Source organism: Lupinus angustifolius, chromosome LG08 (genome assembly GCF_001865875.1).
Source record: "Lupinus angustifolius cultivar Tanjil chromosome LG08, LupAngTanjil_v1.0, whole genome shotgun sequence".
NCBI classification, from domain to species: domain Eukaryota; kingdom Viridiplantae; phylum Streptophyta; class Magnoliopsida; order Fabales; family Fabaceae; genus Lupinus; species Lupinus angustifolius.
The window spans coordinates 15,121,817-15,146,333 of record NC_032016.1 but is presented as its reverse complement, the minus strand read 5'-3'; the positions used below and the strand labels follow the sequence as shown (position 1 = coordinate 15,146,333).

General features: G+C 32.0%; 3 protein-coding genes across 3 annotated transcripts; all 3 read right to left on the bottom strand.

The window, feature by feature from the left end:
* LOC109353924 lies at positions 2,384-2,752 on the bottom strand. Its single transcript, XM_019596281.1, has one exon. The coding sequence runs from the start codon at positions 2,750-2,752 to the stop codon at positions 2,384-2,386; it is 369 nt and encodes a 122-aa protein (XP_019451826.1).
* On the bottom strand, positions 11,738-12,526 carry LOC109353923. The gene is made up of 2 exons (XM_019596280.1): positions 12,088-12,526; positions 11,738-12,015 (listed from the first exon to the last, which is right to left on the bottom strand). The coding sequence occupies exons 1-2, from the start codon at positions 12,524-12,526 to the stop codon at positions 11,738-11,740; spliced, it is 717 nt and encodes a 238-aa protein (XP_019451825.1).
* LOC109354914 (isoflavone 7-O-glucosyltransferase 1-like) lies at positions 21,908-23,423 on the bottom strand. The gene has a single exon (XM_019597729.1). It carries the CDS (start codon positions 23,368-23,370, stop codon positions 21,970-21,972), a length of 1,401 nt encoding a protein of 466 aa, XP_019453274.1. The 5' UTR covers positions 23,371-23,423; the 3' UTR covers positions 21,908-21,969.

Below are 24,517 nucleotides of genomic sequence, written 5' to 3'. Positions count from 1 at the left end.
TTGGGACTTCAAGTCAAAGAAAGCATACATCGTTTGGGATGTACCGGAGGAAGAAACAACATCAAGCACCTTGGATAAAGAGGAGACCGCGAAGCTATGCTTAATGGCTATATCAGATGAGGCTTGCGGATCAGGTAGCAAGGATACTTCAGATGAGGTATACTCTGACACATCTTCTTCTTCTTCTGACTCTCCCTCATATGAAATATTATATAGTGCTTATGGTGAGATGCATGAAGAACTTAAAAAAATAGCAAAGTTAAGTAACTAGAGAAAAAGAATAATTTTGCTAAACAAACAAAAAATAATTCAACTGCAGAAAGAATTAGATGAATTAAAATTGGAAAGAGAAACGTTAGATCTAATTTTTTTCCTGCGCTTCATGTGATTGCTCGAATAATAATTTATGTCAAAATACTACTTGTGAGTCTTGCGAGGATTTGAAAAACGAAAATTTTATACTGAATGAAAAACTCGCAAAATTCACAAATAGTAAAAACCAATTAGATACTCTGCTTAGCAAAACAAGAAACGTTGGTGACCATACTGGATTAGGATATGTTCCCCCATCCCATAAAAATAGACCATATAGGAGACCTCTAACACGCCAATTTAGAAATTCAAATAAGAAAAATAGAGTTCCTACATGTCATTACTGTGACACATATGGGCATACATCTCATTCCTACTGCATTAGGAGATATGGGATACCTAGTGGTGTTTACGCTTGGGTAAGAAAGGGAGATAACTCCCTAGTCACTAACAAAAAATGACCCAATATAATTTGGGTACCTGAGTCTAGGAGGTGATCTATATTGCAGGTATGTCTTAGAACACATGGACAAAATTGGTATCTTGATAGCGACTTATCGAAACATATGACTGGGGACAAGTCAAAATTCCTAGACTTGTCGTTGAAAGAAAAGGGATTCGTCACCTATGGAGACAACAACAAAGGAAATATCTTGGGTATTGGGAAGATTGGCAACTCAACCCACACAATAATCGAGAATGTTCTCTACTTAGAAGGTTTGGAACACAATCTATTGAGTATAAGCCAATTATACAACAAAGGTAGTACTGTGTCTTTTGATTCTGACTGTTGTATCATTCGTGATGAATTATCTAATAACGTTATATTTGTCGGGTATCGGGTAAATAATATTTATATGGTTAATCTGGCGGATGTCACTTCTATTTTCTCAAAATGTCTTATTTCAAAAGAAGATGACATCTGACTTTGGCATAGACGCGTCGCTCACATACATGTGAAGCATTTAGAAAAATTATCGAAAAATAATTTAGTAATCGCTCTTCCAAAACTCGATTTTAAAACTAAATTTATACTAATAATATATTAAAATTAAACTCAAATAAAAAGTGTGTGCATTGGAATTCATATTTTTTATTTTAAAAAAATGTAAAAGGATATTAATAGGCAAACTTATTATTGTATAAGGTCAGCTTGGAAAAATGATCCTACATTATTTTCCTACAAAAAATTTCAATAGAAATTAAATAAATTATTAATTAAAAAGTAAATGTATTCAGCCTTGAGATCATGGTTTTGTTCGGTTCAACTTGCTACAAGTGGTTAAGCTAAGAGCTTATAGCTATGAAATTGTTCTTGAAGGTCAATAAATCGACTAATTAGAAGTAAATATATCAACTTATAAAATACAAAGGAGCATTAATAAAAGAGTGTCTATATATAAATAATTTACTTTTTTTTGTGTGAATATAATCTATAACTACTCTTAAAAAATAGTCATAAATGGTATCCATAATGATAACTTATGGTGAAAAAAGGTATCATTCTTTTTATTAAATATTTTATATTTGATTATAATTTTGAACTACTTTAACATTATATTTTATTATTTCATAATGAATCTCAATAATTTAACAATAGTGATAAATTTATCATATATATTATTACTTATGTAATAATTATTTATATATATTAATTATTATAAAATATATAAATATAAAATTAAAGTTAAAAATATATTAGATATATGTGAATATCCCCTATTCATAAGTACATGTCTGTATGTGCACATCAAAATACTACTCCTATCCACCCCACCCGAGTGGCATCTATACTTACATATGTTATCACATAGTCTTTTATTATAATCATTAAATTACTTACTCTCAATCAAATAAATTAGGTCACTTGTGATAACACACGGCTGAAAATCTAGAATTCTGTGCGACACAATTATGGGCAGTATAGAGATTAGAGACTATGTATTCCAAGTGGATCAGTTTAGTCATTTTCACTCAAGAGTCCAATCATAAACGTGTGATCTTTTTTTTCGGTTACAGGGGAAACTAAAAACAACAAAAACAAAGAGAAAAAACACCACACAGTAGCAGATTAGCTGCGTTCATACACATCACAAGAGTAATCTGCCAAAAGCAGTGGGGCACACCCAGCCGGGGGTCTATCCCAAAACTCAGAAAGCCCCTCGGCACCCTTTTTAGCAATGAAGTTTGCAACTCCATTCGCAATATTCTCCTCTTTAGTCAGCAGCAATCTGATATCAGCATACTGGTGAGCCCAAGGCAAGGAATTCTCATTTACCAGTTTAACATCAATCAAAGAATCTGAATGACAATGCACATTGTGGTAACCTCTTTCCCACGCGAGAAGAAGACCATGCCTGATACCAAGGAGCTCAGCTAAAAAAAACCGAACCCTTCCCAACAAAGATGGAGAAACCACCCAGCCAAGCCCCAGTTTCATTCTAGAGAAGGCCACCAAAACCAAAATGTTGCTCCTCCCCCAACCTGCTACCATCAACGTTCACATTTATGAAGCCCGGAGGTGGAGTAGCCCAAGAGACATATCTAATACGAGAATTAGAAATGCAAGCAGCCTCTGCATTATCCTTGGACAAATGAGAAACATCAATGTGAATATGGGGAAGATCAAACTCAATCTTCCACTTGTCCTCACCCATAACCATAGAATTGCGCCAACAACAAAGCCACCAAAGTGAGGCCAGAAATAACTCGACTCTGTCTTGACAAGCAAAGTTTTTCAGCCAACAACATGATCACTACCATAGAATTGGAATCTGATTGAAGCCCATTCGGTACCACACTTCCAGCGAATGAGGACAATCTCTAATGCAATTATGCAATGGAGAGGACAACTTCTACTTTTCTAACATTTCTGACAAGAACTACTCGTAGCAATATATAACTTATTAATTTAGGTTAATACTTTGTTGATATATGTACTGTTTTATTTAGTTTTAGAAATATTTTTGTAGATAATATTTAATTATAACACATATCATAATTTTATTAGTTAAAAAAAGTAATTTATCTCCTTATAACAAGATATATATTTATTATTCTCTTATATAAAATAAGCATAGATGAATGAGATCCAGGGAGTTGAATTATTGACGCGGAACGTCTAGAACGAGGGAATAATAATAATATATCTCCAATCTTACACAATTTAATCCATATACATAATTATATTTATATAATAATAAAAATATGATCTGTGAGTCTATGCTATGACTTAATCTGTTATAATACAAGGTTCAAGGTATGGATCATTAATGTACTAGTTTAAAAAATTTCATGTATACACTAGTATTTTCCGTTACAATTTGCTTAGTTTTAACAGATATTTTTTTGTTTTAATTAATTTAATTGTGTGTCCAATATAATTATCATAATATTGATATGTAAAGTATAAAATTTATATGAGAAGCTCCTACTTTAAAATTTCTAAAGTATTAAATACACACTTTTAAGATAATCCGTAAATATTTTTTATCATAAAAAATATTCACCCACTTTATGAGTACGTAACTAATATTTTTCGAGATATATGGATATCCCTCCCAGCATGTGTCATTCACAGGAATTTAATCTTTGATCTTTTAATTATTTCGGGATCCACATATTAGAACTTTACCTCACTAGACCAATGTTTTATCGGTGGTGGTTAGTATGTTTTTAAATTGTTCAAATGAGAAAAGTTAGCCTAAATAGAAAGCAATACAAAAAGGAGTAAGACCTTTTATATTGAAAGTAGGACGTTTGTTGTTTTTGTTAGATAAATATTCTTTTCAATTTTTAGGAGAGGAGTCGAGATCTTCTTTATTTCATACTGAAATCAATAACATTTTAGTCTTTTGAACCTTTTGAAACCTTTCATATATCTGATATTTTAATTAAATAAATAATTATTTTTAAATTGATGATTTCTATTTATTTTTCTTTATGAAATCGTGCATCTTTTTTACTTTTTCCATCCAAACAATGCCAGGTGAAATGATTTGTCATTGAACATAAAGTATTATACCGGCAATAAAAAAACTAACCATATCATTTATATGATGAAGTATTACATAGAAATGATTTTCTCCTAAGTGGTGATAAAACTCTCTTCTATTTTCAATTATATGTGAGCTTTCTCTGGCAGTGTCCACTGCTAGGAAATGGATCTGAATCGTCCCCAAATGTTATCAAGATTATGAGGTATCCTTTACGAGGTTGTCCCCACTTTTTCAATTAATTCTCAAATTGTGAGAGGTGCAGTTTGCATGCCTCACGAAGGGTGTCAGAGTTCTAGTTTCCTCAAAAGGAGACTTGTAGAAAATATTGGTTTAGCCTAGCAAGGTTAAAATTTGGTTATACCTACCTTCAAGTAAAGAAGGGGCGTCAAGGATACATAGTTCTCTCTTTTAAGTTGGAAAAAATGCATCAATTTTTTAGCAATTTTGCTATGGTGGTGTATCTTAATTGCGTGTCAAATATAAGACCTCACTTATGCCTTTTAAGATGTGGTAAAAATATTATAGTTCCTTGCTCTTTAAGTCTCTTCCTTATTGATGATATATTCCCGAACTTCTTGACATTTAGGTAGAGTCAGATAAATTTATTGAATGTAACTTAAATTATATAAATTTATTAATTACACTTTATCTTTGCGATAATCATATAGATTAATCCACAGTTATTTCGTATTATTATGTTTAAGGATTATGAATAATCCAGATTAGATATAATGTAAAATTTAAAGTAAGTTCTGAATTCTTACTATTCAACTTATGCCGGGTACTGAAACCTGAACAAATTTTAACACTAGTTATATTAAAGTATTATTTTATTTATAAATGTAATAGATTATAAAGTTCAAGTACAGACAATGGTTCCAGCATTTTCAACTAGCTGTTTGCAGAATGATTGAGTGTTAAAAAAATTAGTGAAAGCCAAAGGATCCGCGGTACACATAGAGGACTTTTTGTGAGATTTGTTTATTACTTCAAGTTGAAAGTCTAGTTTAAACTAACAAAAGGATAAGGAGAATGCATAATCAAATATCCCTCATGACATCGTTTTTTCTAATTCAAACGTATGCATCAAATTTCTCCCTTTTTATAATTCATTTATAATTACTAACTGTTTATAATAAAAGAATTTGACATCGGGCTAACCCAAATAAATATGTTGTTGGGTGGCTCAGGCAGAACATACTAGGCAATTTTAGCTGAAACCATATCTTCCGTCCAAATAATATATTATTTTATGTAATTTGTCAGAAAACTCATTTAATTATTAACTTTTAACTTATATATATTACTAAACTAATAATTGATGTATTTCATTAATCGCTTCCACCCAAATGTGCCCAAAGCAAATTCATTGGAACCTGCTCAATAAATCAATAACCCGTGTTGACAGTTATAGTTGGGAGACTTGTCAGTAGTTCCCGCACATGTGTGACCCATCATTTTTTATCATGTAAAATATTATTTTTGTAGAGTATGAAAGATACAAAAAAAAGGAAGAAGTTAAAAGTGTTGGAAATATAAACTAAAGAAAAATACTAGAAAAGTATGAGTATTTTGAAAAGTATAAACGAAAATAAATTATAATATTATTTTGAGCGTAACATATCTATCCTATTTATTGTACAAAAATATAACGGAGTGATAATGAGCGAATAATAAGCAAATAAGATAATAATCATAATTCTAACTACTTATCAAACTCAATTGTGGGTAAAATTTCTTCATTTTGAAAACCAAAATTATGTCAAATGTCATGTGATTATTGATACTTTAACAATAGAACTTATCCAACCTTCCCATTCAAAAGACCCAAATAAAATCCTAAAAAGGTTCATTAGAGAAGCCATCGACAATTTCAAATGTGTTGGAAGTGGAGAATCTTATACACTATTAGGCAATGAAAAAGTCAATTATTATAACATAAAAGTGAAACTATATATAGGACAATCAGTGTAAGGATTAGGAACCTAAACTCCCCTAAAAAAGTCAATTATAACATGACATAAGGGTAAAACTATAGGATAACCGGTGTAAGGCTAAAATCCTAGTAATAACTCGTGAGCAAGAGAGATAATCAAAAATACATTATACTTAAAAATAGTAAAATCCATTTCTGCCACATTTAATTTGTAAAAACATAAATTAGCACAGCCTTAAATTGTGGTTGAAGGTATATTGTGTTTATTACAATGGCCATAATGCCATTTTGAGACTCATGGAACATCAATATTATTATGAAAATATGTTGGAAGAAAAGAGATTTTGTACACACCTCACTCTCACTCAATGACAGAATTATCAAGAAAAGTAGAATGAAGATGAGAAATGCTTTGTGAAGATGAGAAGAAAATGCTTGAACTTGTTATTCACTCTTACTTTGAATACAAGGCATACTTACTATTTATAGTTTCAACAACCATAACTAACTATAACAACTATCTAAAAATAGCTTTTTATTGAATTACAAATCCAATACTCTCCCTTAATTCAAAACAACTACAAACATACTACACTTAACATCTTTCTTAACTCTTTAAACCTATCTATCTTCAATGATTTGGTCATTACATCTGCAATTTATAAGGCTGTCCCATAATGCTTCAATCGTATCTTGCCTTTTTCAACTTGATTTCTAAGGAAATGGTATTCCCTTCTATGTGCTTGCTTCGTCCATGACATACAGGATTTTTCGCTAAATTGATAGCAGATTTATTGTGAACCAACAACTCTACTATACCTCCAAAATCAACCCCCAATTCTTCAAGAAAAGAAGTCATTCATAGAGCTTGTCAAGCAGCATGACATGCTGCAATGTATTCTGCCTCACAAGTGGATAGAGCCACCACCTCTTGCTTCTTAAAACACTAAGATGTTGGTGAACCAGATAGGAAGAACACATAACCCATGGTGCTCTTCCTTTCTAGTGGATCTCCACTCCAATCCGAATCAGAGTAAGCAACTAGCTGAACTCTGTTCTCTGTTTGCTTATGAAATAGAATTCCGAACTCAGGAGTACCCCTTAGGTATCTTAGAATTCTCTTGGCAGTAATAAGATGTGATTTCCTTGGATCATTCATGAATCTACTCACAACACCAACAATGTGTGCAACCTCTGGTCTTGTATGACAAAGGAATCTTAGGCATCCAACAATCTGTCTAAACAGTGTGTCATCAATCTCTACTTCATGTTCTTGTTTATCTAGCTTTAGATTGGTCTCTGCATGTGTCTCAGCAGAGTTGCAATTCAACATGTTGAATTTTCTTAGCACATCTTGTGTGTACTTCCTTTGGTGCATGAAGATCCATTCCTTGACTTGCCTGAATTCGATCCCAAGGAAGTAAGATAGCTTGCCTAGATCAGACATTTCAAATTCAGACTTGAGGCCTAGCTTTATTTCTTCAATCCTATCTGAGCTGCTACCTGTGATTAATAAATCATCCACATAAAGGCAGATAATTAGGATGTCATGCTTACTCAGTTTCTTCACATACACACCATGCTCTACTTCACACTTCTTGAATCCTGAGTTCAGAAAGAATGCATCTATTCTTTTGTTGCAAGCTCTTGGAGCTTGTCTCAATCCATACAGGGCCTTTTTCAGTCTATACACCTTATCCTCGTTGCCTTTGATTTCAAATCCTGGTGGCTGCTTGACATACACTTTCTCCTCAATAGGGCCATTGAGGAAAGCTGACTTAACATCCAGCTGCCATATGTCTCAATTGTTCCAATTTGCTAAGGCAACCAACATTCTTACAGTTTCTAGCCTTGAAACTGGAGCAAAGATTTCAGAGAAATCAACTCCTTCTTTCTGCATAAATATCTTAGCCACGAGTCTTGCTTTGTGCTTGGCAGTGGTTCCATCTGGATTGAGTTTAGTCTTGAACACCCACTTTACTGCAATGGATTTCTTGTCAGTTGGGAATTGAACTAGTTCCCATGTTTCATTCTCGGAAATTGACTTTAATTCTTCCAACATTGCTTCCTTCCACACCTTACTATTCACTGCTTCATCTATTGAGATTGGTTCAGCATCTGCAAATAGTGCAATATATTGAACCAATTCTCCTTCATCAGTTATGCTATCATCAGGAACAATTTGATACTCCTTGAGTCTAGTGGGCAAGTTTCTAGCTCTACTAGGCCTTCCTGACTCACTCCTATCAACAAGTGTCTCTGCTTGATGCCTATCTTCATCTGGACCATTAATCTCTGTGTGTGGTTCTTGTGTATTCCATTCTAGCTGAATTTGAGTGGTTGGTTCTGGTGCTATGTTCACTTCCTTCCAGGAGCTTGACTCAACAAAGTGCACATCTATACTGAACATGACTTTGAGAGTCTTTGGATTTAGAAGTTTGTAGGATCATGTTGGATTGTATCCTATAAAGATCATCTGTTCACTTTTATCATCCAGTTTTCTCCTCTTTTGATCAGGGATATGCATATAGCATAATGACCAAAAGATCTTAAAGTGCTTGATAGAGGGTTTCCTCCCTAACCAGACTTCTTCAGGTACCTTGAGTTCTAGCCTTTTTGTAGGACAATGGTTTAGCACATAGGCTGCAGTTGTTGCAGCCTCACCCCATAGGTTCTATGGTAGATTTCTGGTCTTGAGCATGCTTCTCACCATGTTCAAGATTGTTCTATTCCTTCTTTCAGAAACTCCATTATGCTGAGTGTAGAGTGTTGTTACTTCATGCTGAATTCCATTTTTGATGCAAAAGTCTACAAATTCTTTGGATACAAACTCACCTCCACCATCTGTTCTTAGTATCCTGATTGATTTTTCTGATTGCTTCTCAACCATGTTTTTGAAGATCTTGAATATGCCAAACACATCACTCTTAGACTTGATCAAATAGAGCCAGAGTTTCCTACTGAATTCATCCACAAAGGTGACAAAATATTTGTTTCCACCTAGGGAGGGATTCTCCAATGGTCCACAGACATCTGAGTACACAATGTGCAACAGATTGTTGGCTCTTAATGCAGTGAATTTGCTGAATGAGGACCTTGGTTGCTTGCTGATTAGGCAACTATCACAAGCTTTCTTAGGTACCTGAACTACTGGCGAACCAAGAACCAGGTTTTTGGCTTTCATGAGACTTAGGTCTTTAATGTTTAGGTGACCAAGTCTCATGTGCCATAGCCATGTATCATCAGTTATCATTTCAACACTAAGGCATTGAGATTCAATTGTATTGAGATTCACCTGGAATGTTCTGTTTTGTGTGAGGTAAGTTCTCAGGATCTTCCTTGCTGTAGGATCAAAGATCTCTAGGTGCCCATCTTGCATATTCACTGAAAAGCCTTTCTCTAGTAGTTGCCCCAAGCTGATGAGATTGTTTCTCATATTTGGCACAAATAAAACATCTGTGATCATTGCCTTACCTCCATCCTTCTATGTGATCATCACATCTTATGTGCCTTCTGAAAGTGTGCATGTCAAGAGGAACACTTTGGAAAGCTCTCCTTGAATATCATGGTTTTGATGAGGACAACTTGTGCCTAAAAGTGCTTGAAGATCACCAACAAATCAACGTGCTTAAGTCTTTTATTTGGTACTAGGCTTAGACTAGATTCTAGTTTAAGTTGAGTCGAAGGCTTAGGGCACCTAATACATGTCTCATATGCATATATCTTTAAATCATTTCATCCATGAGATATGTCATTTCATAATATGTTCATGCATTACATAAATACATGTATATGTGCATTCTAGGCATAAAACTAAGTGTTAAACATGTATTATCTAAGTGCATAACATATTTGATGTTTTCTATTTGAAAATACACATTATATTTAAAGTTAATCGATTAACCATACCTTTAATCGATTAACCCAACTACTGTGAAAAGTGGTTGCTACTGGAAACACGTTTTTAAATGTTGTTAATCGATTAAGGCTTTACGTTAATCGATTAACCTAACTGATTTTTAAGTTGTTGAAACTGAAAAACTGAAAAACAGAATCAGTTATAATTTTTAATCCCGTTAATCGATTAAGATGGCATTTAATCGATTATCTGGGGTTCTGGACTGATTCTTTATAAACTGCGTTTTCAGAATTAATCTCATAAGTTGCATGTTGCATTTATTAGAGAGTTAGAGCATTTTACGTGTTAATTGTTGCATCTATTTGTTAAGTGCATTAGTGAGTTTAGAAATGAGAGATTCCTTGCTTTAGGATTGAGTGCATTTCATGTTATAATCTCTCATGTTTTCCCTCACATGTTCATGCATATTTTGATGCGTTTTTCATGAAGTTTATGATTCTGTAACTTCTGTTTTCATAACTAATACTTGTCATTTCACATGAGTTTGTGTTAGATGTGCATTAGAGTAAAGCCTTCTTGTTATATTTGAGCTTAGGAATAGCTTAATTTTACTCTTGTAATTCTTGAATAAATTGTTGTAAAGGGAATCTCTTGGTGTCGTATCACCAGTAGAGATTGTGTGTTTCTTCATAGCTTAGAGTGTAAGAAAAGGAAAGAACGAGAGATTCTTTGGCTGGGGCTACGCCGAAAGAAACGTTTTCTTTATCGGTAGGAAGGGAGTCAAACCATTGGATAGTTTCTTTGATTTCTTGTCATTTGCTAAGTGTTGTAATTGGATAATGTGTTTGTAAATTACATTGATTCGATTATAGTGAAGGAAATCTCCCAAGTCAGCCGGGAGGCCTGGATGTAGTTTGCAGTGGACAGCAAACGAACCAGGATAAAAATTCGCGTTGCAGGATTTGTTTTCTCTCTCTCTCTTTACTGTTTTCAATCGATTAATTTGTATATTTGATTCAACTAATACATTCTGTTCATTTGTTGTACTGCAAGCTATTCTGATATACAAATTTGTAAGCTCTGTATTCGTTCTGTTATCGGTTATCTGTTCTGCATTTAATCGTTTCTGTAATTGCTTACTGGTTCTGTTTAATCGATTAATATTCCTGTGTTAATCGATTATACTGTTTCTATTAATCGATTAAAATAGTTTCTGTTTAAAACTGTTTTTTGTGTTAATCGATTAAGACTGTGCTTATAATCGATTATCCTTCCTTCAGCTTGGATCACTCTATTGTCTGCAAATCTGACTTTACTCCTCTTGCTTGAATCAAAATTGACAAGCCAGTTTCTATGACCTATCATGTGGTTGGAGCAGCCAGAGTCTATATACCAAGTTTCACCACTTCTGATTTCTTCATTGGTTGTCATCATTAGCAGAACAGGAGTCTCATCATCCTTGTCAATTCTCTCCTCCTTTACCATATGTGCTTCATTGTGGTTTCTGCCATTTGAATCAGATTGACCTAGGGAGGATTGGCACTCATATGAGAAGTGTCCAATCTTGTTGCAATTGAAACACTTGATCATTTTTCTGTCTAATCTTTTCTTTCCTCCTCTCCAATTGTTGGCTCATGTTTTCTTGATTGAGTTTAGTGAGTGATCTTGATCAGGTCTTTCTTGATCTTGCTGGTTTGAACTCTTCCCTCTATAGTCTTTCCCTCTGCCTCGGTTCCTGATTCCACCTCTATAAAGTCCTCCACCTCTCCTGGTAATCTGAGCCTGCAAGGCTTGGTTAGTGGACTTCTCAATGGATCTCTCATTGAGCCTCTGCTCATGAGCCTCGAGGGAACCTTGTAGTTCCTCAATCTTCAGTTCTGCAAGGTTCTTGGATTCCTCAATTGCCACGACTATGTGATCAAAGTTTGGTGTTAGAGTTCTCAAAACCTTCTCTATGATTGTTTGATCCTTGATCACTTAACCACACGCCTTCATCTGATTCGTTAGGCTGATAATTCTGTTAAAGAATTGTGCAATTCTTTCACTCATCTCCATCAATTCATATTGGCGCCTCATAGTTTGCAGTCTAACTTTCTTTAGCTGCTCTGCACCCTTGTTACTTTTCTGCAGAATTTGCCATGCTTCATGTGAGGATCTTACTGCTGCAATCTTCTCAAAATGTGCTTCATCCACACATTGATGGATGAGGCACATTGCCTTGCAATCTCTCTTCCTATTCTCCTTGTATGCAATCCTTTGTAGTTCTGTTGAAACTTCATCAATCTTTGTGTATCCTTCTTGCACAATCTCTTCAATTTCTTGGAATCTCATTATGGCTTTCATTTGAATGTTCCATCTACTCCAGTTTTTACCGTCAAGAATGGGTAGTTTTGTTGGAAATGAATTGCTTTGATGACTCATGATTTTGAGGAAAAGGGAAGGATGTGATCTTGCTCTAGCTCTTGATACCAATTTGTTGGAAGAAAACAGATGTTGCACACACCTCACTCTCACTCAATGGCAGTATTATCAAGAAAAGTTGAATGGAGATGAGAAATGTTTTGTGGAGATGAGAAGAAAATGCTTGAACTTGTTATTCACTCTTACTTTGAATACAAGGCATACTTACTATTTATAGTTTCAACAACCATAACTAACTATAACAACTATCTAAAAATATCTTTTTATTGAATTACAAATCCAATAATTTTGAGACTCCTGGAACATCAATATTATTATGATAATTACTTTTGTCAGATACAATTTGAAACATTGTCTTTAATATTCTTAGTTTCTTAGCAATTATGCAAGAAAAAGAAGAAGGGAATTAAAAGAGCAAAAGAGAAGAAAAGAATTGAACATTTATTATTGAAATTGAATTATGCACAAAGGCAAAGTGCAAAGAATTTATACAATAGGAAAATTGGTAGTTGCTTGAAACTCAAGCTACCATTTGAAGTAAAACTAATCCTAACTACCATAGCCGAAAATTATCTAAAAATGAGTCATCTTCATTTTTAACATCTTCTAAAGCTGGAGAATGAATACCATTAACTCTCAGCTTGGATACAAAATAGCAAACATAAAAAGTCGGATCTGGAGTTTGATGGAACCACCAAAGTGTTGAAAGAATGATTGTTTCTTTTCTTTAAGAATAATGCTGAAGTAGAATATCATCTTGGTTTCTTGGCACAATGAAATATGAGTAATGTTTCTCAAGAATAACAAGAGAAAAGTGAGATGAAATATGAGCAAATGTGCTCAAGAATAACAAGAGAAAAGTGAGATGAAATATGAGCAACTTTGCTCAAAGATAACAAGAGAATAATATGGGCAATATTTGCCTCGAGAATATTGATAAGAATTTAGAGAAATGGAAAATATGAAGATTGTAAAAGATGATGATAAAGACATAGATCATAATGATGAGAAGAAAGAAGAACATAAATCGGTGAAAGAGAATCATGACCATGCTTGAAGCTTGTTAAAGATTGGTCAGCATTGGACCTTGAATGATTGGTTTGGATTCATGGAAGCATTGGTTCTGATAATGTTTCTTTTTACATTTGATGATCTTCACTTCCTATAGAGCTCCTTCCTTGTGAGTTTCAATTATAAGGTATGGCTTACAAACGTGATGCATATAGATATGCCTAATAAATTGTTCAGTATCCAATGATCAGAAATAAGCCAAGCAGCAATCGTGCAATGCATGCTAATAATAGCATTCAAGAAAAGGCAACACTGTAAAACAGATTAATTTATGAATTCATGTAGTCCATCATGGTCTTGAAAGCTTGTTGCATTGCATATTTCTTTAATCTTGAAGCTACCATTGAAAAATAATAATAGAGAAAGTCCAACACCAATAATCCAGCGAGAATGCTTCACTAAAGAGCATGATGTATTGTGAAGATGGTGAGAAAAGAAGTGGTGATGGAAACATGAAGAGGAAGAACTTCTTCTTGTCATACATAACATGAACAAGAAAGATTAAAAAAATTGTGGAATAGATAAGTTTCCTTTGATACCATCTTAGTTTCTTAGTAATCATGGAAGAAACAACATAAGGGAATTAAAAGAGCAAAAGAGAAGAAAATAATTAAACTTTTATTTTTGAAATTGAATTATGCACAAAGGCAAAGTGCAAAAAATTTATACAATAAGAAACTTGGCAGTTACTTGAAACTCAAGCTACCATTTGAAGTAAAACTAATCCTAACCGAAAACTATCTAAAAATGAGTCATTTTCATCTTTAACTTAATCATTATATTATTCTTTAAAATAAATGATAATACTTATAGATTCATGACAATATATCCCATAATTTAAAAGAGTGAAATCTAAAATGTTAAAAAAATAATGTATGTAAGAGAATTTGTTTTTGAAATAATAATTAAATAATCCAATTAATCATAATCAACACATAAATTCGGGTACCTATATTGGATTGGTCTAATGATAAGGTTAATCTCCAAGTATTTGTGTAAGACCCAATGTTGAAGTTTGAATCCTCCTAAATAACTTATGAGAAAGAGAGAGATAATCAATCTACTCTATACTTTCTAATAATAAAAAACATGTCTACCCCTTTAATTTATATAAGAAAATAAGAAAAAGACATAAATACACATTTGTAGTGTTTTAAATTGAAATTATGATATATTTACTGTAATTATGAAAAAAGTATAAATTTAACTACAATTATGGTTACAACATTGCAGACACCTTCAAAACAGCAATATTGTAGCCAATAATTAAAGTTATATAATGTAATATAATAGAACCTAATTATTGTATGAATTAAATCAGCCACTTAATATGCAGTCTTTTGCTCTGTACCAATCAATCTTAAATAAAAAAATGAGCTTTTTTTTATTCTCATGGAATTCATCATTCCATAACTTGTAATAAAAAACGTTTAGCATATTTCACACAAACTCTCCAACCCAATCATTCATTACTTCACTTTTACCGATGGGGATTTATTGTTCTAAATATGTTCCTAAGTTTGTCTCAAATTAATCATAATAAAGTAAAAATAAATAAAGTTATGAATTTTTAAATTTTTCAATTGATGTAACATATTGTAATTGATTTAGACTATACTTTGAGATATGTTTTGGGCAGCGGATCCTTATCCACTTCTTTGGTATGAACATGCTTTGCTCACTTTGAGTGGATACCAGGTCATCCTCTTTCAGATAAAGTATATGAAAAACAAAACAAAAATAGGACAATTTGATACTTGTATTTTTCAAATAATAACGTAGTGATATTTTTATCTTAAATCCAAAATCAATAACTCGTTTTAATGAAGGATTTTTTTCGGTGGATCCACAACTAGCTCCAACGATATTGGCTTCATATTTTATTCAACAGCCGACACAAGTTGAAGAACACTTTCTAAACTTTTTTGGGTACTAGAACTCTTTCTAAATTAATATATCAATATTAAATTTAAATGATTCTCATAGAATATTCCAAACGATATACCTAAACCAGTTGTAAAAAACTATTTTAAACCAGTTGTGACCGATTTCATCGTTATTTTTTTCACAGAGGATATTAGAGAAAAGAAATTGTATTAATGGAAACAGAAGGTTACTTGATTTTCATCCTTCAAATCTGCGTTAAGATCTATAGTATTTTTGACAAGTTTTCAACCCGGAGTACATTGTTTAAACATTTATTTATACCCACACAAATATATATATTCAAAATAAACTACCTATGTTCTAGAACTAAATTACTCACACGTCCTTTAGAGGAACCGTTTACTATAGTCAACAGTGTTGATCTTCCACGTTTACCCATTTTCTACGTTTTCCTTTACTTTCAAATGACTTATGCATTATATATGGTTTCCTAAATCTTTATAACAACTAAAATGTCAAAGTTTTGATTTTTTAATAATAACGCTTATTGATAAGAGCAATTTATACAACTTAAAAAATATTAATTCTTTATTTATACGATGAAGAAATATTGTTCCAAAATTTGACTTATGCATTTTTCTCAAAAGACGGGGAACTTTATGCCATCTTTATCAAACCTTCCTTTGTACACGAAACCTGAGTTAAAGAATTTAGCCTACATAAGAAAAGCTTATTTTACAATGGTAATATGTTAAAAATAAATTCAAGTTAAAAAGTGTGTTCATTGCAATCTATATTTTTTATTTTAAAAAACATGTAACGTGATATTAATATGCACACTGATCACTATATAAAGGTAGCTTGGGAAAATGTTCCCACATTCTTTTCCTACAAATTCTTTAATTCAATACCAATCAAACAAATCTCCTTTCTATCTATTATACTATCGAGAAAGGACTATAAGATACTCTATACTTCTGAGAAATATATAAAGAAAATAGACGCTGTTGATAGGTATGCATAAAGAGATTATTATTCTCAAATAAAATAATAATCACAAAATGTCATAAGTTTATTATTCTTTGGTTTGCTAATTTTACTCAAACATTCTCCACTTCTTCATATTCTCTTTAATTAGACTACATACAATTTCTCACCTTTTTAAATTTTATTCAACAAATCTACCATTTTTAACTCTCAAACTCACTCATATAAAGGTATGATTTTATACTCTTTTAATTTTTACATTATTGATAGATATAATTTATATTATTTCTCACTTTTTCAAATTTTATTCAACAAATTAAATCTATCATCTTCAACTCTCAAACTAACTCACATGTATGATTTTATTTTGCACTCTTTCCATTTTCTTTGTTGATAGAGTATAAAAATAAAATCATACATGTGAGTTAGTTTGAGTGTTAAGATGGTAGATTTTTGAACAAAATTTGAAAAAGTGAGAAATAGTATAAATTATATCTATCAACAAAGACAAAAATTAAAAGAGCATAAAATCATATATATATATATGATAAGCAAGGTCTCGAGTTCGAGTCTTGTGAATGGAAAAAAATATCCGCTGGAAGAGTTAGTCACACATACCTCAGGATGTATCCAGCTCGGACACGATTGCCTCCAGTGCGATGATATCAGTGAGAAATAAAAAAAGTAACAAAACAAAGAATAATAGACTTATAAGATATTTTGTGATTTTTTTTTAGAATAATAACCTCTTCATGCATACCTATCAAAAATGAAGAGTGTCCATTTTAGAAATTCCAGCAACCTTCCCCAAATTTAAAAAAAATATCAAATTTATTTGCATACTTATCACAAATATAGAGTAAGCAAAAAAATAATAATTATCATGTAAAAATTTACATGATGAAGAAATTATATCGTTTTAGTACAAAATAGTAAAACAAAGAATAATAGACTTCTAAGATATTTTGGGATTCTTATTTTATTTGACAATAATAATCTCTTTTTGCATACCTATCATATTTGAATATTGTCTATTTTAGTAATTCCAACAACCCTTCAAATTGACAAAAATAACATTTTCATTGTATAGTAAACAAAAAATAATCAACATGCAAAAATTTATATGATGAATAAATTATATCTATCAACAAAAGAAAATTTTGAAAGAGTATAAAAATAAAAATCATACTTGTGAATTGGTTTAAGAGTTGAAAATGGTAGGTTTGTTGGACAAAATTTGAAAAAGTGAGAAATATTAAAAATTATATTTATCAACAAAGAAAAAATTAAAAAATATAAAATCATCCTTATGAGTGGGTTTGAGAGTTGAAGTTGGTAGATTTGTTGTACAAAATTTGAAAAGGTGAGAATAGATATGGCATCAGGCGCGAGCAGGCGGGTGCAGGTAGTGCTTTCTCGTGCCCAAACCCGCAGTATTTGTGGGTACCCGTGTGGATAGCGGATATTTGCGGGTACCCAACGGGTTTTTAATTTTAATTATATATTTATATAATTTGTAATAATTAATATGTAAAAATAATGTGATATTTATATGGTAAATTTATGATAATAGTCAAATATATGTAATTTATTATGAAATAATAGTAAAGTATATGATATAATATTAAAATAATAATAATATATATATATATATAATTTAACTAAAAACTAAATATATAAATATGCGGATATCCGCGGGGCGGTATCACAAAACTCGCTTCCACCCATATACTATTATTACAGGTACCCGTTGCGGGTATTTCCAGGGTACCCACGGTCGGGTTTTTTGCCATCCCTAGGTGGGAAATAGTATGTTGTTTGGTTAGGGAGAATGTGAAGAAGTGGTGAATGTTTGAGCAAAAGTAGTAAAACAAAAATTAATAGACTTATATGATACTTTGGTATTCTTATTTTATTTGACAATAATAACCTCATTTTGCATACCTATCACAAATGAAGAGAATCAATTTTAGTAAGAGTTTAAAATTTATGCACTGACAGTATAAAGTTTTTAACACTATCAACATATTATACATCATTGATTTGTATTACATTACTTTATTTAAGAGTCAATAATGATTAATAAATAAATAGTGCATGATGTACTGACAGTGTAAAACAGTTACACTGTCAATGTAACATTTTAAATCATTTAGTAATTACAACAATCATTCAAATTGACAATATAACATTTTTTTTGTATACTTATTACAAATGTAGAGTATCTAATTTAATATTTTCAATAGTCATTTTTTTTTATATATATATGTGTATATATATAGATAGATAGTAGATGAGAATAAGTCGGGAAAGATTTATTAACATGAGTTGTAAGTATTGATTGACTTATTATTTGGATCAAATATAACCTTTATATTTGAAAGCTAATGTCACTATAAATAATTAAATATTGGTGAGAGTAAATTTTGGACTCGACCTTGATATTAGACTTAACAAAATATAATGAATTCCCTTTTAGATTAAGTCATTCAATATTGCATAATATATTAAGAATATGTAATTAAACATATATTTATATATATATATATATACACTTTGTTAATCATTTATATATATATAGATATAGATATGGTTGAAAACTTAGGGAGTCAATTGCGTATGGAATGATATACATATTATGACAATAAATCATTTGTACAAAAATGTCCTAAATAACTAACAAAAGTAGGGATGGGGAGGACTAAACCTTAATCGTTCATCTCGTATGGCCCGATCATGATTGAGTCCGAATAGTATCGGGTCTCGTCAAGTCTAGGGTCGAGTTCAGGTTAAAAAATTAGACTCGATTAATATTTAGATCGGGGAGGGGACAAACATGACATGGTTCGTCTCGTCCAATTGTCACTCACTCATAATGTTTGCACATGTCTCAAAGTAATAACATCTTTTGATTGAAAGGTATCATCGATTCTCTAATTGTTTTCATCATATATACATGATAAATAATATATATGCATCATCATTTTATATGTCAAATTACATATCCATAATAATAAGTTATATTGAGAAGAATTTATCTAAAATTATTATGTAATGTATTTAATCGGATCTAGGATTGAGCTTGTGTTTAAAAACTGACTCGGCCAATATTCAGGGTTGGGATAGCTTCAGGTCTAGGGTCGGTCAGAGTTCAAAAGTATAACTCGACCAACATTTAGGACAGGGTAAGACACAAACCTTACCCGACCTATGTTCACCCATAAACAAAAGTAAATGTAAAACACGACTAAAAATATATTATTATATTAATAGATAAGTTGTTGCCATAAAATGGGTTATCTATGCACAATTGAATATGCAAGTAGAAATGGGAACATGTCATGTGTGTCCCTTATCAAGCCTTATCAATGTGGATTATATATACATAGTTGAATCTGAATACATTCCTAAACGTGATAAAATCTGATCATATTCATATTCAATCATAATCGTATCAAACTAAATGAGCAAGTTGTATCAGTTGTGAAACATGATAATGTAATGGAATGGGAGCCTATATTTGGCTGCCACGTTGTAAACTAATAATAAATCAGTGTAATTAATTCATAATAATTGTTATTAATAAAAAAAATCAGGAATTTGAATTTCATACCATTTACCATTTCCCTAATAACCAATGATAAATACAGACCATATTTTCACAATTTGTAACCCCTTCCTTTTTAAACGTCTGGTAGAAAAGAGCTCTTTATGTAAAAATAAATGCAAATATCTATAAATAAATGAAAAGACTCTAAATAGAAATAGTGAGTCCCTGTTTGTAACCCCTTCCTTTTGAAACATCTTGTTATTCATTGTCACATAGTAATAGCTCTCTATGTAAAAATAAATACAAATACCTCTAAGTAAATGAAAAGGCCTCTAAATAACAATAGTGAAGATTTTGTTTTGTTTTGTTTTCCTTTTTCATTTCTCTAACTATTGGTCATATACTTCCCAACAAAAAAATAGTGATCATATGAAGTTCTATAACGGAATTCTATTTGTCTTTGTCTCACATTTAGTTTATATAGTTCAAAAGTATTTAAGAAATATGTATCGCTATTTGAAAGCCCTTCATTTTTAAACGTTTTGTCATTCACTTTCATATGGCAATAGCTTTTTATGTAAAAATAAATGCAAATACATAAGAGGAAAAACAAACAGTGCAGACCATAAAAGGGAAAGAAAAATAAATAGAAGTAAAAATAAGAATTTGGTGGTTACAGGATGAATAATTGAATTGTGAGAGAAAAATAGGAAAGAAGAAAATAAAGAGGTGGATAGTTAATATTTTAAAGGGTGACAAAGACATAGCACAAAATAAAATTAAAAATTTCATAGCGAGTAACATGGAGTTTGATAAATCATATCTTCTAGTGAGTGATAGCACACAAAGACGAAAGTTGATAAAGAAAGAAATGGTTCAGATTGGAAGAGAGGGAGAAATAGAGTAGGTTGAAACTTGCATTGAAGAATGAAGAAGTTGAAAATGAGAAGAAAATATTCATTTTTATTATTTCAGCAGCCCCATTTCCCACTACAAAACTTGCAAGAAGGACCTCATAAGCAAAATTACCAAAAGGACCTCATTAGTAATTACAGCAGTCCATTTAATTTATATATAGATGATAGTAGATGAACTTTTTATTATTTAGTTGAATTTAACTTCATTTTATTAATTTTTCAAATTATATATTTCTACATTTTAAGGTAGAATATAAATGTTGGAATATATCTATTATTCTATAAAGTGTGTTACTCTATGTAACACTAGTTATGAATAATTAGAAAATTTTATCTAAATTAAAAATTTAATAATTAAATATTTTTCTGACCAATCACAAATATTAGCACAATTATTGATACACTTTTTGAGTTAAAAGATGTTCACTCATAAATATGTGATTGGAATGAAAATAGTGAGTTGTATCATTAGAATGAAAATAAGAAAACCTATTTGATAAGTCTTGATTATCTCATTGTCTTGTGAATGATTTAAATATTTGTTAGGTTATTCTTCTTACTGTCAATTGGTTTTAAGATGAAACCTTACAATGATATCAGAGTCAGAGTTCAACTTCTTTCTCATTGTCATGAGTTAAAAGATACATTTTAGTTAAGGTCAAAGTAACTCTTCATCTAGTCCAACAAGGTTATGTGTAGGAAACATGTTAAAAAGTAAGAGTTAGACTCCTCTCAAATACAGGAGAGATAAGTGCTATATAAAGGTAAAGAAAATGTAGCACACATTGACGTTCATATCCATTTTATTTAAAATAATATTACACTTGTACCCTTAAAATAAAAAGGAAAAAGTCACTTATCTCTTCAAGAATAGTTTATATACGTATATTTGATTATTTCTCTCATTATTGGTTTTAAAATGAATGATTATTTTAAGATATTAAAACTTGCTTTATTTGTTAAGAAAGGTAAACAATTATAAAATAAATTATTCGATTAATCTAAGGACAATAATATAATTGCACGGGGCTCTAATCAGAAAAGTTGTAAAATAAGGGGGTGTTAGGAGAAAGAACACTGAGATGATCTTTCTCCTTCCACAACTGAATCAATCTATTCATTGCAACATAAGAAGATCCACCTTCACTTCTTGCTTCCACACCACTCACTTTCATTTTCAAAACCCTTTCTCTAATTTCTTTTCCTTTCTCTGAGTCCATGAGCTCCTTAACCCGGTCCCCCAACTCGGTTGCACTCACGATCCCATTTTCAGATTCTTCTAGTGCCAAAGCAACTTTCATTTCCTTCACCAAAACAACCCTATTCAGATTCTGCTCTGCATATAGAGGCCACGTCACCATTGGGACCCCTTCAGAAAAAGCCTCCAACACCGAGTTCCAACCACAGTGAGTCACAAACCCACCCACTGAGTCATGACTCAGTATTTTAGCCTGTGGGGCCCAGTTTCTCACCACCATTCCTTTCTCTTTTGTCCTATCCAAAAACCCTTCAGGTAATAGATCCTCTAAACTATCTTCATCTGATTCACTTCTCACAACCCATAAGAATCTTTGCTCACTTCTCTCCAACCCAATAGCTATCTCTTTCAACTGAGTCTTTGAGAACCTTCCAAGGCTTCCGAAACTCAGTAACACCACACTCTGACTCGGTTGAGACTCGAGCCAACTCAAACACTCATTTTCATCTTTTTCTCCACCGGGCACTGAAATTACAGGTCCGATGCAGAAAACCGGTGGTGGGTTGCTTTCATCTGGAAAACATGACCCTTCTTGTAACGCTTTGATAGATCTTTCTTCAGCGGCATTAAACGTGTTTATGATAATACCATCACAGTCACTCATGTTTGCAGAAATATCACGGAAAATATTCTCCAATTCTTCTGGATATGATGGTAGTTCTTCCTTTGAAATCCTGGGAAACCCTGGGATTTCAAGATAGTTGCATGAATCTTCTGTTTTTCTTTGTTTAATGATTTTAGAGTAAAGCAAGACGCATAGGGAAGCTGCACCAGAGGTATAGTAATAGAAAGTGGGGATATCGAGGGTGGTGGTGACTTCATTGGCAGTATAGTTCAAGAAATCCAATACAATGGCTTTGAGATTTGAGGTTTTGGAAATGGACTGAAGTACATGGTGGAGGTTATGGTTGCCGTTACGGGTGAGGTGAAAGATGAGAGACAGGGGTGATACGGCGGTGCCGGAGGGTGGTTGTGGGATGGGGATGTGGTGGAAGGTTATGGAAGAGTCGCAGCCAAAGGTGGTGGCTTCTATGGTGGTGCTATTGGGTGGTGTAGGGATGAGGATTGTGATGGAAAAAGAAGGGTTGTGGGTTAATATGAGCTTGCCTAACTCTACCATGGAGAATATGTGACCCCTACCAATAGAAGGGTATAAAACTATGGTGTCTTTCATGATTGTGAGGATGAAGGTTTTCTACTTTTTATAAGATGGATAATGAAATTATGATGACTGAAAGGGTCCTTTATTTATAGGGCAGTGTGCCATATTTGGCTGCATGAGAATAAATTGTTTATTATTATTTTTACAGCTCATGTGCAACTTGATTAGGAGTATGGAAGATGAAATGGGATAACATGTGTTCATTTATATCCTACTTAATGTACCAAGTCAATCATAAAGTTTTATATATTTAAAAATGAAAATTATAAAAATAGAAATTAATATTTTGTAAAGTTTGATTGGTCCAGAATTCAACACATGAAAATTATAGGATATGTGATCATTGTCTAAGAAAGATCTGAGTGTACCTATTTATTTAGTTTTTCTCTATGATTACCTTCTTTTTTAGTTTGGTGTTTGAATTTAAAAGTTAGACTTAATCAATATTATCAACTAAGAGATAAGCATGAGCGAGCTTGACATATCGCGAAAGTATCATTGATTCTCCTAATTTTTAATCATATATAAATGATTAACAATATATACACATTTATTATTTCATATGTAGAATTTCATATTTATAATAATAAGTAATAATATTGAAAAACTTTATCTACAAGAAGTATGTATTACGTTTAATCGATGTCAAGTTTGTGTTCAAAAACTAGTCCGGTCAACATTTGAGGTTGGGTCTAACGTTGAGATTTCAAGGCCTTATTGTTGGTCATGTTGTGATAATCTTGGAATAGTTAGGTTGAGGTTCAAAAAATAATTTGTCCAACATTTAGCTTTCCTTTGATAGAGTGGAAATAGAAGAGAAAGAGAAAGAGAAAGAGAATGAGATGAGAGAAGTTGAAGAGAAATAATATATTTCTCTGATTTGGTTTAAGGAAGAGTTGAATGGAGAGAATGAAAATAGATCTGTGTTAGGTATCAATGGCCTAGGAACACATAGAATGGGGTTGAATAGGTGTATCGGTTATCAATCGTCGCTTCTTGAACCAAAACCCAACTGCTGGAAACAACCCAGTTAATCGATTAACAGAAAGGTTTAATCGATTAACTATTGCATAGTTGCACAGTAATTAAAACAGAATTGAACAGATATAATACAGATATTTTTACGCACAATTATTAAGCATATGGCAGTAAACAAATA